General features: G+C 51.2%; 1 protein-coding gene across 4 annotated transcripts in view; it reads right to left on the reverse strand.

The window, feature by feature from the left end:
- LOC137306373 (zinc finger protein ubi-d4-like) overlaps window positions 1-18,424 on the reverse strand; it is a 36,014-nt gene that overhangs the window by 13,906 nt on the left and 3,684 nt on the right. For 3 of the 4 annotated variants that reach the window (XM_067975528.1, XM_067975526.1, XM_067975525.1), the window contains exons 2-7: window positions 13,733-13,893; window positions 11,040-11,147; window positions 10,117-10,280; window positions 8,180-8,272; window positions 5,920-6,004; window positions 2,679-2,720 (exon numbers count right to left, since the gene is read on the reverse strand). In XM_067975528.1, coding sequence (XP_067831629.1) covers window positions 2,679-2,720; window positions 5,920-6,004; window positions 8,180-8,272; window positions 10,117-10,280; window positions 11,040-11,147; window positions 13,733-13,893 — 653 coding nt within the window. The remainder of the gene's footprint in view (window positions 1-2,678; window positions 2,721-5,919; window positions 6,005-8,179; window positions 8,273-10,116; window positions 10,281-11,039; window positions 11,148-13,732; window positions 13,894-18,424) is intronic. The other variant, XM_067975527.1, reaches the window with a different exon arrangement.

The raw sequence follows: 18,424 nt of genomic DNA on the forward strand, positions 1-18,424 counted from the left end.
ATGAAGGAACGGCGATATATTTCCAAGTCGGGATGGTGTGACTTGGAGGGGAACGTGCAGGTGGTGTTGTTCCCATGTGCCTGATGACCTTGTCCTTCTCGGTGGTAGAGGTCGCGGGTTTGGGAGGTGCTGTCGAAGAAGCCTTGGCAAGTTGCTGCAGTGCATCCTGTGGATGGTACACACTGCAGCCACAGTGCGCCGGTGGTGAAGGGAGTGAATGTTTAGGGTGGTGGATGGGGTGCCAATCAAGCGGGCTGCTTTATCTTGGATGGTGTCGAGCTTCTTGAGTGTTGTTGGAGCTGCACTCATCCAGGCAAGTGGAGAGTATTCCATCACACTCCTGATTTGTGCCTTGTAGATGGTGGAAAGGCTTTGGGGAGTCAGGAGGTGAGTCACTCGCCGCAGAATACCCAGCCTCTGACCTGCTCTCGTAGCCACAGTATTTATATGGCTGGTCCAGTTAAGTTTCTGGTCAATGGTGACCCCCAGGATGTTGATGGTGGGGGATTCGGCGATGGTAATGCCGTTGAATGTCGAGGGGAGGTGGTTAGATTCTCTCTTGTTGGAGATGGTCATTGCCTGGCACTTGTCTGGCGCAAATGTTACTTGCCACTTATGAGCCCAAGCCTGGGTGTTATCCAGGTCTTGCTGCATGCGGACTCGGACTGCTTCATTATTTGAGGGGTTGCGAATGGAATCATCAGCGAACGTCCCCATTTCTGACCTTATGGTGGAGGGAAGATCATTGATGAAGCAGCTGAAGATGGTTGGGCCTAGGACACTGCCTTGAGGAACTCCTGTAGCAATGTCCTGGATGCGCCCGGCCATCATGGTGTGTGGGGGGTCAGGCTTGATGGACCAGCTGGACTTTTCCCGCCTGTCAATTTCCTTTATTGGTAATAGAAAGGAATAGAGGGGTCAGAGAGGCTCGATGGACAATCAGCTTAAAGTGTCACATAAAGACTAATGCTCAGACACCATGCCTTCAGTCGAGTTTACATTGCAGTTCACATGCCTGTCCCGAGGAGGGATTATGAAGCCTGTAACCACTGAAATTCTACCGTGTCCCGTTGCTATTGCTCACTTATCCACGTTACCATTTAATAAAGCCGTTTGGCAGTTAATACCCTAAGCCAGAATCTAAGGAAGTGTTTGCTCTCCCGCCTTCCTAAATTGAAGAGCAGCGGGTGAGAACTCAGCCGCTTGAAATAATGCAACAAGGGTTGATTCCCGGGCACCCTAGAGCTGACCTGGATAATGGGTCGCAGATATCGAAGGCACGCGCGAGACCCTGATACCCAACAAAGCGCAACAGGTGCATCTCAGCACACAGACAGCTGCACCCCCACGACGCAACACTGCAAAATCATCTCGGCTAAAAGGGCTGAATGTTCGTTCGTCACAAGAGGGAGGCGGAAAAGGTGAGCAGTAGTTAAGGCACCTCTGAGTCAGATGGCTGTGGGTTCACTGGTGGATTAAACCCTAAGTTAGAACACTGGGTTGGTTAGTATCAGCAACTGGAGATAGTTAGGGATCAAACGGTGTACCTTTCCCCCCTCGAGGCTCCATGTAGTGTACCTAACCAGCCCACAAACACAAAGGTTTGGACTCTCCTACTTTATTATATGAATGTAAGGAGTTGCACAACACCAGGTTATAGTCCAACAGCTTTATTTGAAATCGCAAGCTTTCGGAGCTTTGCTCCTTCCTCAGGTGATGTCAGGTGACGAAGGAGGTAAGCTCCGAAAGCTTGTGATTTCAAATAAAGCTGTTGGTCTATAACCTGGTGTTGTGCGATTCCTTACATTTGTCCACCCCAGTCCATCACCGGCATCTCCACATCATTATAATATGAACACCAAGCACAATACCCATATTATACACTTGCTTATGTCACAAAAGCTTGTAACGCGCACACACACGCAATTATACTGCATAAAGATACAGCCAGCACTGAAAATGCATGTTGCGCAACATTTATTTTGTTGTCGTATATTTTGAGAGTGGAGTGGAAATGGGACACGGGTTGGCTTAACTCATTGGGCCAAAATCTTGCTGGAAAAGTAACGACGTGTTAACGACGCAGGCAGTTATTAACGTGCAAATCGGCCAGCAAGTTCAGGGGGTTAAGACAGGCGGTGAGTTGCAAATCTCGAGAACTTCCTGGACGATCGACACCGCCCCGCGTTATCGGCCTTACCTCCACACGTCGCGCCAGCCCGGACTGAGTATCAGTAGGCCACTTGACCACAGAACAGCATCACCGTTACGCTGTCCACCATGCGCTTCTGGCAACAGGGAGGGGCCACCGGGTAGCGACTGTGAACAGGAACCCTGTCTTATTCCGCGCCTTATCCCCCCGACCACCCCAAAGCTCAGGGACGCTGTGACAAGTTGTAATGCTCCCCCTGTACTGCCATCTCGGCTGAGACCATCATGAGACTGAACCTGGAATCTCCCCAGTCTGCAAAGCTCAGGCACTCACTGGTTTGGCTCGCTGGAGCGCGCGAGCGCTATGATTTTCACACCAGATCGTGTTCCCCCCCCCCCAACCCTTCCCGCCGCCACCCTCCACCCCAACTCGAAGCAACACGTACAAAAAAAACAGAACCAAAGAAAGTCACAGACAGAAGCAGAGACACAGGCAGGGGAGAGGACAGCGGGAAGCTCCAGAATACCTCTTTCAGAAGGTTTGGAGTTATGCTTTTGTTTGCATCTATCTGCAACAGAGAAGATAAAGAGGGTGAAAAGATCTCAAAGAACACGTGCAATTTATTTTTTTTTTTAAAAAGAGAAAAAGAACCAGAGGGTCAGAATAATTCAGTGCTTGGGGTCATGCAGATCATGCCAACCAACTCACTGTAGTACTGAGATTCTACTCCAGCTTTGTACACAGAGTGGGGAAGGAGAGCAGGCAGTGATCGAACTCGACCTCTAATATTATAGGTACAAGCAGTTCTCCAATACCCTGGGACCTGGGTGCTGTGGATTCCACACAGCTCTGAACTCCGCCCCGTTTACACTGCGACGTGGATTACGCAGCACCGGAGGCAACAGGGGACTGTTTGAAACTTTACCAAGGCATTTCTGGGGGGGCCGGAAGTTCTGGGGGACGGCGGGCGCTGTCCGCGGAAGGGTAGAACGGTCAGACTCAGCAGCTTCAGGGCAAGAAGGCAAGTAAGCAGCCCAAACGCGAGCGGGTCTGATCACAGAGTACCATCAAGAAACGAAACAAAGGATGTTTCTCAGCCTCTTGGTGGGCAATAAAAGGGTCCGGATAAAATGGGAAAATGACATAAAACCCCGAACTTTAGTATGGGTTATTATCGCCAATACTGCAAGGGTCATTGTTGCCAATGGTGTACAGGTAATTATCACCAATACAGCACGGTTCACTACTAATATTTATAAGGGCTATTATCATCAATACTGTATGACACATCACTGATACAGCATGGATTATTATTGCCAATTCAGCACGGGCTACTATCACCAATATATGTAATAATGGTTATTATTGCCAATATTGCATGGGTTGTCAGATATTGTACAAGTTATCATTGCCAATAATATGGGTTAGTATTGCAAATATTGCATGGGTTATCACTGATATTGTATGAGTTATCAATATTGTACGGGTTATCACTGTCGATATTTAACGGGTTATTATTGTTAATATTGTATGGGCTATTATCACCAATATTTTCTATGGGCTCTGTACTGATATTGCACGGGTTATCGTTGATACTATAGGGGCCATCGTCGATACAGTATGGGACATTACTGATAATATTGCAAGCTCCTTACTGATATTGTATGGGTTATTAAATGAGTAATCAGTGATATTGTACAGGTTAATAGAAACAGACAGGCTATAAAAAGGAGAGGAGAGTTGCAAGTTATTCAGAGGCTGCGTTTTCTCTTCTTTTGACCATCTGCGCCAAGGCTTTGAAGTTGGTCCCTGGGATTCTACGTGGGAGCAGGGATGCTGAAAAACAACTTGTCGCCCCTTCAAACCTCAACGTGAGGAAGTAAATGGCGTAGCTTGGGTTACCGTTTCAGGGAGCAGGACTGTTCCCCAATCCACGCGCCCTCCCACCAAAATCCAGCTCCCTTATGTGCAGGGCACCAGCGATGATTTGGGAGATCTCGATGATTTATGACTAGATTTATAGGATAAATGTGTTTGAGAAACTAGAGGTAACATGGAGGCTGTCCCTTCCCTACTTAACTTCAAAATGGACGCGTCGCCCAGGTGTCTATAAGTTGCAGTCGGGTCCTTCAATCTGTAGATTAGCCAGGATGCAGAAGCTTGTTACTAGGTGCTGAGCAAGTTACTGGTGGCTTGCAGATCAATGGGCATTTTACGTGCAGATTCCAAACCATTTCAGATATAGGAATAGTTTCAATTGCTGGTAAGTATGAAGTGTATGTGCAGAAGAATGCTTTACATCGCTAGTGACGGGAGCTTTGTGCTAAGTGGAGCCAGGCACGTTTCATTTAAAACCGTCCCACCTGGATAAGGTGGGGTTTTCGATTGCTGTCGGGGGCTGAAACCAAATGGAGCAAGACAGCCTCGGAAACTGAGGCCCCCGGGGTCACTGCCTCAACCACGCGGAGGGGGCTAAGAGCAGCTCCAGGCAAGGTCAATCTGCCAGGGATTCAGTTAAAGGCCGCTGAAAGGAACTGCAAGGAGGTGGGACTGTCTTCTCTTGCTTTGAAACAGTTTGCGTATTGTGTAAGTCTATTATTGCTTTACTAGTCGCTTGTTGTGCCTCTCTGCTTCTGTGTAATTATCTTACTTGTGAATAAATCGCTGAAATTCAGACTGAATGCTGCTGTCTGAGTGTGTTATTTATTGCCTTTTGGAGCACGGTAAACATCGCAATTGGTCTCGTGAATTTTTCCTTTATCTTCTCAGGACGTGGGCATCGCTGGCAAGGCCGGCATTAACTGCCCACCTTTACTTGCCCCGAGAAGGTGGTGGTGGGCCTTAGAATCACAGAAACTCACAGTGCAGGAGGCAGCCACTCGGCCCATCGTGTCTTGAACCGCTGGTAGCTGGCTTGATACAACCGAGTGGCTTGCTCGGCCACTTCAGGTAAGGGTCATCCACGTTGGTGTGGGGCTGGCGTCACATATAGGCCCAGATCGGGTAAGGACAGCCCAAAGGGACATTAGTGAACCAGTTGGGTTTTTAATGACAATCCGACAGCTCCGTGGTCACTTTTACCAGTCCCAGCTTTTTATTTCAAAATTGAATTCAAATTCTCAAACTGCCCGCGGTGGGATTTGAACTCGCGGTCACTGAATTACCAGTATAACCCACGGTGCTACCATAACGATTAGTTGCAGGGTGTGCTATCACACTCACGGCAGTATGAAGGGTGCAGGATTCAGAGTGTAGGAACCACCTTCGTGTTGTGAGCAATCGACAAAAGACCAAACTGTAAACTGCTCGCTGCCCACCCCTCACGTCCGTGTATTTTTCATGCAACGACGGGAGCCAGGTAGGGCAAGTGATGCTCAAGTGTTAAATATTCATGTTCCCAATTTCTCCACTCATCAAGGTACAAGTGGTGGGAATATCAAGACCATTCTACTGCTCCCAAATGTTAGAGCAGGGATTCTAATTCTCATCTGCTCCCAGGACTCCATCAATGCCACTGTCAGGACACATGCAAAAAGCAGCCTAGTGCTGACTCGGCCTTCCTCGTTCCATTCTTCTCGAAGGGGAGGGGAAAATAAGGGAGAGGGAAGGAATAAAGGGGGAAGAGAGGGAGGGGGGAAGAGAGGGTAGGAGAATAAGGGGGGGGGGGGGGGAGGGCGGGTGGAAGTGTAACGGCAGAAGACAGAGAATGAATAAAAGGCGAATACAGCGAAAGGAGCTGTTATGGCGGACGGAGAGCGGGTACTTACTGTCGCAGGCATAGGGTTTTTCCCGATCCTCGATTGCTGCTGCATCCATCGCTTTCTTCCTCGCGCTCCTGCCAACTCCTTTACCCTGATCGGATACACAAAAACAAGTTATCCTGAGCAATTCTGTCAAAGTCAAATTGAAGGCTTTCGAGCTTTACTAAGATTATAAACTGCTCATACTTCTAATTTTTAAATTATAAAGGGTGTACAGGTGACCACGGTAAATGTACTGAAGTCTGAACGCATTGAGTCATGGGGTGAGTCCAGCCAGATCATCAGGAAGAACAACTTGCATTTATATAGCGCATTTAACGTAGTTAATGATCCCAAGTTGCTTCACAGGAGTGTAATCATAGGACAGGTGACCAAAGCTTGGTCAAAGGAGTAGGTTGTAAGGAGCATCTTAAAGGAGGAGAGAGAGGCGGAGAGCTCAGGGCCCAGGCAGCTGAAGGCACGGCCGCCAATGGTGGAACGATTAAAATCGGGGATGCGCAAGAGGCCGGAATTGGAAGAGCGCAGAGATCTCGGAGGGTTGTAGAGCTGGAGGAGGTTACAGAGATAGGGAGGGGGGGGGGGGCGAGGGCCATAAGCACAATCAGAGGGAGCCTCCAATTCCCTTCGACACCAGCAGTGATTACGTGGTGCACAGTTCGCTTACAGTTGTAAGGACAAATCTGATCACAGGTTCCAGTCGGATTAACCTCTGGCCCAAAACATTACAACAACTCGCATTTATATAGCGTCTAAAACAGAAAATATCCAGAGGCACTTTGCACGTTGGGGGGGGGGGAAGAGAGAATAAGTAAAAGGGGCAAAGAAACAGCGTCTAGCTACGGAGGGAGAGATGACCAAAAGCACTCTCGAAAAGGAAGCTCTTAAAGGTGGTGAGGAGGAGGAGGAGGAGTGTTGGATGGGTTTAGACAGCTCAAGGCTCTGCCTTCAATGTGCAAAGGAAAGCACACAGCCCAGAGTCAGTGACAGTAAAAAGAACTCCCATTTCTACAGCGCCTTTCACCACCTCAGGACGTCCCAAAGCACCTCGGAGCCTATGAAGTACTTTTTTTTTTGAAGTGTAGTCACTGTTGTAATGTAGGAAACGCGGCAGCCAATTTGCGCACAGCAAGATCCCATAAACAGCAACGTGATAATGAGCAGGTCATCTGTTTTTTAGTGATGTTGGTTGAGGGATAAATATTCGCCCCAGGACACCGGGGAGAACTCCCCCTGCTCTTCTTCCAATAGTGGCCGTGGAATCTTTTACATCCACCTGAGAGGGGCAGACGGGGCCTCGGTTTAACGTCAGTACTCCCTCAGTGCTGCCCCCTCCGACAGTGCAGCGCTCCCTCAGTGCTGCCCCCTCCGACAGTGCAGCGCTCCCTCAGTGCTGCCCCCTCCGACAGTGCAGCGCTCCCTCAGTGCTGCCCCCTCTGACAGTGCTGCGCTCCCTCAGTGCTGCCCCCTCCGACAGTGCAGCGCTCCCTCAGTGCTGCGCTCCCTCAGTGCTGCCCCCTCTGACAGTGCTGCGCTCCCTCAGTGCTGCCCCCTCCGACAGTGCAGCGCTCCCTCAGTGCTGCGCTCCCTCAGTGCTGCCCCCTCCGACAGTGCAGCGCTCCCTCAGTGCTGCCCCCTCCGACAGTGCAGCGCTCCCTCAGTGCTGCCCCCTCCGACAGTGCAGCGCTCCCTCAGTGCTGCGCTCCCTCAGTGCTGCCCCCTCCGACAGTGCAGCGCTCCCTCAGTACTGACCCTCCGACAGTGCAGCGCTCCCTCAGTGCTGCCCCCTCCGACAGTGCAGCGCTCCCTCAGTACTGACCCTCCGACAGTGCGGCGCTCCCTCAGTACTGACCCTCCGACAGTGCAGCACTCCCTCAGTACTGACCCTCCGACAGTGCAGCGCTCCCTCAGTGCTGCCCCCTCCGACAGTGCAGCGCTCCCTCAGTGCTGCCCCCTCCGACAGTGCAGCGCTCCCTCAGTGCTGCCCCCTCCGACAGTGCAGCGCTCCCTCAGTACTGCACCGGGAGTGTCAGCCTGGATTATATGCTCAAGTCTCCAGAGCGGGACTCGAACCCACGACCTTCTGACTTAGAGGCGAGGGAGATACCCACTGAGCCACAGTTAGCACCTTGCAAGTGTTGCAGGAGGGGAATACAAGGTGGGGCGACACTGGATGGTATCGTGATCAACGAAGATAGCGGGTTCTTCAGTGTGACGCGGCTATTTCCCATCACCGCGGGGCACCACCGTTCTGAGAATATTAATTTACCTTCGCCCTGCCTTTGCTCCTGCGCTTTGGGAGATCCTCTTCATAGTCTTCATCGTCGAGATCATCCAGAAAATCATCGGGATCCAGGATTCGCTGCAAAGAAAAACAAGAATGTCATACAGTGCTCCTTCACAGAATGTTCCAGCACAGAAACAGGCCATTCGCCAAACAAGTCTATGTCAGTGTGACATGAGCCACCCAATCCCGCACGTGCGCTCACTCCCCGTACCCTTTAATATCCCACCCAGTCTAATCCCACTCTCCCGCTCACTCCCCGTACCCTTTAATATCCCACCCAGTCAAATCCCACTCTCCCCCTCACTCCCCGTACCTTTTAATATCCCACCCAGTCTAATCCCACTCTCCCCCTCACTCCCCATACCCTTTGATATCCCACCCAGTCTAATCCCACTCTCCCCCCTCACTCCCCATAACCTTTAATATCCCACCCAGTCAAATCCCACTCTCCCGCTCACTCCCCGTACCCTTTAATATCCCACCCAGTCTAATCCCACTCTCCCCCTCACTCCCCATACCCTTTAATATCCCACCCAGTCTAATCCCACTCTCCTGCTCACTCCCCATAACCTTTAATATCCCACCCAGTCAAATCCCACTCTCCCGCTCACTCCCCGTACCCTTTAATATCCCACCCAGTCTAATCCCACTCTCCCGCTCACTCCTCATGCCCTTTAATACCCCACCCAGTCTAATCCCACTCTCCCGCTCACTCCCCATGCTCTTTAATATCCCACCCAGTCTAATCCCACTCTCCCGCTCACTCCCCGTACCCTTTAATATCCCACCCAGTCTAATCCCACTCTCCCCCTCACTCTCCGTACCCTTTAATACCCCACCCAGTCTAATCCCACTCTCCCCCTCACTCTCCGTACCCTTTAATATCCCACCCAGTCTAATCCCACTCTCCCGCTCACTCCCCGTACCCTTTAATATCCCACCCAGTCTAATCCCACTCTCCCGCTCACTCCCCATACCCTTTAATATCCCACCCAGTCTAATCCCACTCTCCCGCTCACTCCCCATACCCTTTAATATCCCACCCAGTCTAATCCCACTCTCCCGCTCACTCCCCATGCCCTTTAATATCCCACCAAGTCTAATTTCACTTTTGCAAGTGAATATTAATCGCATTTTCAAAAATGTATGTACTCTGTTTTGGTTGAGAGGGGGGAACGTTGGCTGAGACACTGGGATAACTCCCTGCTCTTCTTCGAATAGAGCCCTGGGCACTTTAATATCCACCTGAACTGGGAGCCGGCACCTCGAAACAGAAGGTCGTGGATTAAAGCCCCCACTCCAGAGACTTGGGCCCATAATCCACACTGACACTCCCGGTGCCACTACTGGGGGAGCGCTGCACTGTCGGAGGTGCCGTCTTTTGGATGAGGTGTTAAACTGAGGCCCCATATACCCTCTTTAGGTGGATGTAAAAGATCCCACCGTCACTACTGGAAGAAAAGCAGGAGAGTTCTCTCCGGTGTACTGGGGCCAATATTTATCCCTCAACCAATGTCACTAAAACAGATGATCTGGTCAATCATCAAATTTATGTTTGTGGAATCTTGCTGTGCGCAAATTGGCCGCCGCGTTTCCTACATTATAACAGTGACTACACTTCAAAAATACTTCACCGATAGTAAAGCGCTTTGGGGCGAACTGAGGTCGTGTAAGGTCCTGTAGAAATGCAAATATTTCTTTCAGATCATGGCTGATCTTTACCTCAACGTCTTCAAACCCACAGCCACGCCCCACAACGTCACAGAAAAATTCAACCACGCTCCCATTTCATGCCGACTTTTCAGTAAAGATTATCGCCACAGAGAACTTCAGTTCGTCCCTCAGAGCATTAGCAGGGTATTGGTTAACATCAACTTCACAAAAGAGTGTTTTGAAATGAGGACAAGACACTTGCGCACCTTCCGTGCCCTGCTGTTGTTCACTGGGTAGTCATTAAGGCTGTCATCATCCTTGTGGTCGGATAATCCTCGCTGCTTATCCAGGGCCTCCCCTCGTAGCAATGCTTCCAGGCTGCTCCCATCAGGGGGCACCAGGCTGTCCTTCTTCAACCCCAAATCCAGATCTAGAGATTAAAGGCAAAACATCTCACATCGAGAAGTCCACACTCCAAGGCTTTTGAGGAGAACTGTTTATAAAAACTACTTTTTTTTAATTCAATGCTCAGTAAAGTAAGGGGGAGTGCTGGAGAGTGGACCACTTTCAATTTCAGGCACCCAGTGTCAGCATCAAACACTCCCACAGTGCGGGATAGATACAGAGTAAAGCTCCCTCTACACTGTCCCATCAAACACTCCCAGGGCAGGTACAGGGTTAGATACAGAGTAAAGCTCCCTCTACACTGTCCCATCAAACAGTCCCAGGGCAGGTACAGCTCAGGTTACAGAGTACACCAGGATTGGGGGTGGGGGAAGGGGGTGTACAGCCCCAAAGGATGGAGCCTTAGGCTATGCAGGAGGTGCCTGCACAGGTGTAGGAGGAGAAGGCTTCAGAGAGTTGGAAGACAAGAATAGCACACTTTCACAAGGATGACTGCAGCAGTTTTTTTTTGCCGTGGGCCCCTGCCTATAGGCAACTGGAAGGAGTGCCTCAAAACTCATGATTTTTTAAACACAGGCGTAGGTTGGTTTTTGTTACTGTGGCAACTCCACTCATCTGGGAATTGCTGCGTGTGCAATGCTGATGTACCACACCCACCACAAGTGGCTCTCTGCCAGACCGATTAACTATTCAGTGGGGTCTCTCAACACTCACTGGGTTCCTCAGGATACATCGTTTAACAATTCTCTCAGAGACGAGAAGCCGATTGCAGTGTCCCGAGTACCTGGTTTGAGCGCTGCAAAGCTGAGGTGGGGGTCGTCCGGCGGGTGAGCTCGCCTCTTTTTCCTCCAACGTCGGGCAGGGTAGGTGTACAGTTGCCCCGGGGCCATTCCTGCAGGACAGCGAGAATAACATAAGAAATAGGAGAAGGAGTAGGCCATACGGCCCCTCGAGCCTGCTCCGCCATTCAACAAGATCATGGCTGACCTACTCCCTCAACGCCATTTTCCTGCACCATCCCCGTATCCTTTGATTCCCCTAGTGTCCAAAAATCCATTGATCTCAGTCTTGAATATACTCAATCCACAGCCCTCTGGGGGAGAGAACTCCAAAGATTCACAACTTTCTGAGTGAAGAAATTCCTCCTCACTTCAGTCATAAATGGCCGACCCCTTATCCTGAGACTATGCCCTCTAGTTCTAGACTCTCCAGTCAGGGGGAACAACCTCTCAGCATCTACCCTGTCAAGCCCCCTCAGAATCTTATATGTTTCAATGAGATCACCTCTCATTCTTCTAAACTCCAGACAGTATTGGCCCATTCTACTCAATCTCTCCTCATAGGACAACCCTCTCATCCCAGGAATCAATCTAGTGAACCTCCGTTGCACCCCCTCTAAGGCAAGTACATCCCTCCTTAGATAAGGAGACCAAAACTGTACACTGTACTCCAGGTGTGGTCTCACCAGATAATAACATTCCTTAAATCATTTAATGAGAACCAAGAGTCACAGCAGGGATCCCCCTCCCCCACCCTTGAAAGTAGGAGGCGGGCATAACCATACACCGTTCCGTGCTTGCTCAGCGAGTGAAGGTACCGTCCGGTGCAGTGCCAAGCCACACAGATCAGGATTATCCATGGCACATGCCGGGGTTAGCAGCAAACAGAATGTTGCAATGGCCTCTGTGCCCCTGAGCCTGGGGGGTGGGGGTGGGGGTGGGGGTGGTGGAAATCAGCCAGAGGTCGTAACCCAATCAGTAGTCAATGACCATGTAAAGTGGGGAAGTCAGGATCAGACCGCAAAGCCCCCCCCTCCCCCCACAAGGCCAACCAACCTGCCACTCGTTGCCTGGGCTCAGGAGAGGGGGGGGGGGGGGGGGGGGAGAAAAGGGGCAAAAATTAGGAAGGAAAAACATACGAAAGTGACAGGCAGCAAAAGACCAGCGGAGCCAGCAAGCCGGATATAGGCTGAGTCGCACCATCAGTGTGCCTTTCAGATACCACAAGGAAGTGGATTCATCGCCGTTTGCTCAGCAGGCTTTGGTCACACTTTGTTGACGCTCAAAAGGTTTCAGTTTAGCACGACAGCCAGCTCAGTATAACAGCAGCAGGTCACAACATTACTTTCACGTGCATCAGTCTGATGCAGCTAGCTCACCCCCGGAACTGTTCCTGCCACCCCAAGCCCCACCCTGAGACGCAAGTCCGGCTTCCAGAACAGATGCGACCCCACCGGGACACAAACTCCAGGTCCCTTCCAAACCCCCCGCCCGCTCGAGAGCCCCTCCCAATCCAAGCAAGCACTCCCTCCACTACAGCAGCTACTTCTCCACTGGTGAGGGAAGTATCTGTGGGCACGCGTGCTGTGCCTACGCGCTTACTGTTAAACCGCTAGGAAAGCAGCAGACTAGCCAGGTGAATGAGCGGAAGAGGCTGAGCACCACCAGCCTTGCGAACAGCAGGGAATCGAACGCTGAGTTCATCTAAACACCCACACGTAGCGACTGATGTACCAGGTGCAATAATGTGGTGGTTATAGTACCAGACCAACAATCTAAAGGCTGCGAGTTCAAATCCCACCATGACAAGCGAATTAGGAACAGGAAAAGGCCGTTCAGCCCCTCGAGCCTGTTCTGCTACTCAATGAGAATATTGCTGATCTGTTTCTTAACTCCATTTACCTGCCATGATTCCGTGACCCTTAATCCCCCCCTCACCCAACAAAAATCCATCAATCTCAGTTTTGAGATTTTCAATTGACCCCCAGCCTCAACAGCTTTTTGGGGGAGAGAGTTCCAGATTCCCACTCCCCTTTGTGTGAAGAAGTGCTTCCTGACATCACCCCTGAATGGCCTGGCTCTAATTTTAAGGTTCTGCCCCCTTGTTCTGGACTCCCCCCACCAGAGGAAATAGTTTCTCTCTATCTACCCGATCAAATCATTTAATCATCACAAACACCTCGATTAGATCACCCCTTAATCTTCTATACTCGAGGGAGTCTGTGCAACCTGTCCTCGTAATTTAACCCTTTTAGCCCCGGTATCATTCTGGTGAATCTGCGCTGCACCCCCTCCAAGGCCAATCTCTCCTTCCTGAGGTGCGGGGCCCAGAACTGAACCCAGTCTCTCCAGATGGGGTCTGACCAGAGCTCTGTGCAGCTGTAATATGACTTCCCTCCCCTCTCGAAATAAAGGGCAACACAGCATTAGCCTTTTTAATTGATTTTTTTCTGTCCTCCTGCTTTTAGTGATTTCTGTACTTGGACCCCTAAATCTCTCTGCTCCTCCACAGCCCCCAGCTTCTCGCCATTTAGAAAGTACTCTGACCTGTCTTTCTTAGGTCCAAAGTGGATGACCTCGCACTTCCCCCCATTGAACTCCATCTGCCAGGGTTTTGAATTGAATAAACTCGGGAAGAGGAGCTGCTCCACCAGCCCAGCTCCTCATGTCAATCTAGTCCCACTTCAGCTGTCCTTACCCGGTCCCCTGTGGCGTTTCTCCATCCAGATGTAGCAGTTGCTCTGGGCCACACCTGTCTGCGAGTCCAGGAAGGGCAGCCGCACGCTCCGTTCCGCGCACAGCCTGGCATTGTAGTTGTGGCACTGCTCGATGGCATCCTTGTAGTACTGCTCGCCGATGCTGCGTGTTGAAAGCACGGTCACAAGTCAGTTTAACGACAGCTAGATGCGCGCCAGGCACCCCCCCCATCAGGAAGAACAGGTTTCAAGGCACGTACTTTCCATCACTTTCAAAAGCGTTTTCTTTGTAAGTATATCAACTGTTCGGACCCTCTGCGCCCTCCCAGCTGAAATTATCGACCTTGCACCCCATGTATGCTGCAGCAGGGCCGAGAGCCACCTCCTCCATTACTACATCCACTTTCTTTCATGTGAATCTTATGCATCAGCCCTTCCCCTCTCCCCATTTACCTTGCCTCGCTCCACCTAGCTTCAGTGACCACTGGCTTTGTATTTCTGCGCTTTCTCCGCTCCCCATCACCAGTTCCTTCCACTCTACCATCTGTGGCCATTCCTTCTGCCACTGTACCCCCCCCCCCCTCGGCTTGGAGTTCCCTCCCACTGCACCTCCACCACATCCACTTGAGGGGGCAGACGGGGCCTCGGTTTAACGTCTCATCCAAAAGACGTCACCTCCGACAGTGCAGCACTCCCTCAGTACTGGGACTGAGAGTGTGGGCCTGGATTACGGGCTTTAGTCTATGGAGTGGGGCTCAAACCCACGACCTTCTGACTCAGAGGCGAGAGTGCTGCCCACTGAGCCAGGGCTGATACTTGGACAGGGTGGCTCCTCTCTCAGCCTGTGATGTGTTTATATTATTACTGGGCTGCAGGAAACTTCTCCCAACTTTTCAGCAGCTGCAATCCTGCACACGTGTGACTGCTTCAGTGTTACAGCCTGCAGTGACCGAACGGGCTCAATTCAGGGCACTCACACCACCCATTCACTGTTCACAGTGGAACTGCAATACAAACGGGGTGAGGATCGGGCTTGTGTGTTAAGCTTTACTTACACCCAAGTGGAAGGAGATTAACAAACTCCTCTTCCAGGTAATCACCTCCAAAAAACAGATGCTGGTATATAACCTCATCCCGTCATCACTCCCCATCTATTTCAGTCAGTGAGGACATAGACTGGTGAAATGGACAGACACATGGTAGATCAAATTTAACACAGAGAAATGTGAGATGATTCATTTTGGAAGAATGAAGAGAATGGTACAATTTTAAAGGGAATGCAGGAACAGAGAGACCTGGGGGTTCACATACAAATCTTTGAAGGTGGCAGGACATGTTGAGAAGGCTGTTAAAAAAGCATACGGGATCCTGGGCTTTACAAATAGAGACATAGAGTACAAAAGCAAGGATGTTATGTTAAACCTTTATAAATCACTGGTTAGGCCTCAAATGGAGTATTGTGACCAATTCTGGGCACCGCACTTTAGGAAGGATGTCAAGGCCTTGGAAAGGGTGCAGAGGAGATTTACCAGAATGGTGCCAAGCAAGAGGGACTTCGGTCATGTGGAGAAACTGGGATTGTTCTCCTTAGAGCAGAGAAGGTTAAGGGGAGATTTAATCGAGGGGTTCAAAATTATGAGGGGTTTTGATGGAGTAAATAAGGACAAACTGTTTCCAGTTGCAGGAGGGTCGGTAACCAGAGGACACAGATTTAAGATAATTGGTGAAAGAACCAGAGGGGGAAATGAGGAGAATGTTTTTTACGCAGCGAGTTGTGATGATCTGGAATTCACTGCCTGAAAGGGCGGTGGAAGCAGATTCAATAATAACTTTCAAAAGGGAATTGGATAAATACTTGAAAAGTTAAAATTTGCAGGGCTACGGGGAAAGAGCAGGGGATTGGGACTGATTGCCGACTTTTTGAAAGAGCTATCCAGAGGCACGATGGACCCCTTCTATGGTGTATGATTCTATGATAAATAAAAACCCATTTTTGATCAATTTAACAATGAACCAACCGACAGACACCTTCTGCCTTTGCAGGCTACATTTGTCATCCCATCTAAACTGCACTATTACAAACAGCTGTATGTACACAGTGCCTTATGTCGTAACACCTGAAATGCACAGTCTCGTGTAGGAAGCCCCCACCATCATTCTGTGCGTAGCAAGATCCCGCAACCCGCAATGAGATGGATGGCCGGTTAACATACTGTTGATTGAGGGAGGTAACCTCAGACGCTTTTATTCCCAACACCAGCAGTGAAGGTGTACGGCTGACGCCCGACATGCCATATGCCACACACAGTTTGGTCGGTCATTATTCAGGCCACGAGTTTGAGAACCACCTGTCTGCAGGGACCTCTCTCTGACCCACAACTGAATCGCCTTCGCTTTGCTGAACCTGCCACTCAACAACTACTTGCATTTACATAGCGCCTTTATTGTCCCAAGGAGTTTCACAGGAGCGTAATCAGACATAAAACTGACACCAAGCCAAAGGAGGAGATATTAGGAGTGACTAAAAGCTTGGTTGAAGACGTAGGTTTTAAGGAGGATCTTAAAGGAGGAGAGAGAGCGGGAGAGGTTTAGGGAGGGAATTCCAGAGCTCAGGGCCTAGACAGCTGAAGGCACGGCCGCCAATGGTGGAGTGGAAGGACAAGAGGCCAGAATTGGACGAACATGTTGTAAATTGGGCAAATTCTGTGCAACAGGAACCAGTGTACAAAGGGACCGACTGCGATTGCCACAAGTACTTCATTCAGAGGCACTGAACATAGTCACATAAAAGTCGTGCCAACAACAGCCATTAACTAAAGGAGGTTTACACGTCACTTATCGCACGGGTACCTGCCCCTACCCTTTACCACCACTAGACTTCTAACACTCTCTCCTCCTCGGGACGGCCTTTGGCCAAAGACTTGGCGGCTTCCTTCACTGAATGGTGGGACAGCCTCTAGTGTTCCTTCTTTGCCCCCACTCCCGTTCCCCAGAGATTTTGCCATCAACCAGAATACTATTCAGCATCTGGTTAAACCTGGCTCAGCGGGGATTCCCAGTCCCAACCACAATCCAGTGATTCCTGCTGGGACACAGGGTGTGGGCTGCAGGGGAGAACAAGATCTCACCTGACTTAAGTTGCACTCATTGTTTAAGCTCCCACACACACACAAAGTTCAGGACTGGGGCGGGGGGGTAAAGGGGAGAGAAGAACAAAACAAAAGGATTAAAGTTTCAGCAGAACGATCATGCAAAACATCCTTTTATCTCTCACAAAACAACAGCTAGGATCCCACGGCCATTATTCGAAGAGCAGGGGAGTTCTCCCTGGTGTCCTGGGCCAATATTTAATCCCTCAAACAAAATCACAGATGATCTGGTCATTATCTCATTGCTGTTTGTGGGACCTTGCTGTATGCAAATTGGCTGCCGCATTTCCTACATTACAAGAGACGAGACTTCAAAAGTACTTCATTGGCTGTAAAGTGTTTGGGACGTCCTGAGGTTGTGAAAGGTGCTGTAGAAATGGGAGTCTTTCTTTTCAGAAAGATCGCACGACAATCCTCGTACTTCTCACAAAACAAAAATACTGCCGATGCGGTAAATTTGAAATAAAAACATGAAAAGCCGGAAAGACTCAGTGGATCAGGCAGCACCTATAATTTTCACTGTTGGTCTGGATCCCTGGTCACAGTACAATAAAACACCAGCTGTTTCAGGCTGATTAGAATGGGAAATGTTCCAGGGACGTGGACAGGCAGAGGGTGTGGAGAACAAGGAAGAAAAGCTTGCATTTATACAGCACCTCAGGAGATCATGAAAGGCCGTGTATAAAAGTAAGTCTTTCTTCATTCAAATTATTGGGGAAAGTTTTAATTAAAAAAGGAGAATTAAAGGGAAATAAAATTATATTTAAAAAGAGACAAACCTGCATGAGATGGACTGGGGGGGGCGAGGCGGGGAATGGGGGGGGGCGAGGCGGAGGGGGGGAATGGGGGGGGGCGAGGCGGAGGGGGGAAATGGGGGGGGGCGAGGCGGAGGGGGGAAATGGGGGGGGGCGAGGCGGAGGGGGGAAATGGGGGGGGGAGGCGGAGGGGGGAAATGGGGGGGGCGAGGCGGAGGGGGGAAATGGGGGGGGGCGAGGCGGATGGGGGAAATGGGGGGGGGCGAGGCGGAGGGGGGAAATGGGGGGGGGCGAGGCGGAGGGGGGAAATGGGGGGGGCGAGGCGGAGGGGGGAAATGGGGGGGGCGAGGCGGAGGGGGGAAATGGGGGGGGGCGAGGCGCAGGGGGGAAATGGGGGGGGCGAGGCGCAGGGGGGAAATGGGGGGGGCGAGGCGCAGGGGGGAAATGGGGGGGGCGAGGCGCAGGGGGGAAATGGGGGGGGCGAGGCGCAGGGGGGAAATGGGGGGGGCGAGGCGCAGGGGGGAAATGGGGGGGCGAGGCGCAGGGGGGAAATGGGGGGGCGAGGCGCAGGGGGGAAATGGGGGGGGCGAGGCGCAGGGGGGAAATGGGGGGGGCGAGGCGCAGGGGGGAAATGGGGGGGGCGAGGCGCAGGGGGGAAATGGGGGGGGCGAGGCGCAGGGGGGAAATGGGGGGGGCGAGGCGCAGGGGGGAAATGGGGGGGGCGAGGCGCAGGGGGGAAATGGGGGGGGCGAGGCGCAGGGGGGAAATGGGGGGGGCGAGGCGCAGGGGA

Source organism: Heptranchias perlo, chromosome 43 (genome assembly GCF_035084215.1).
Source record: "Heptranchias perlo isolate sHepPer1 chromosome 43, sHepPer1.hap1, whole genome shotgun sequence".
Taxonomy (NCBI): Eukaryota; Metazoa; Chordata; class Chondrichthyes; order Hexanchiformes; family Hexanchidae; genus Heptranchias; species Heptranchias perlo.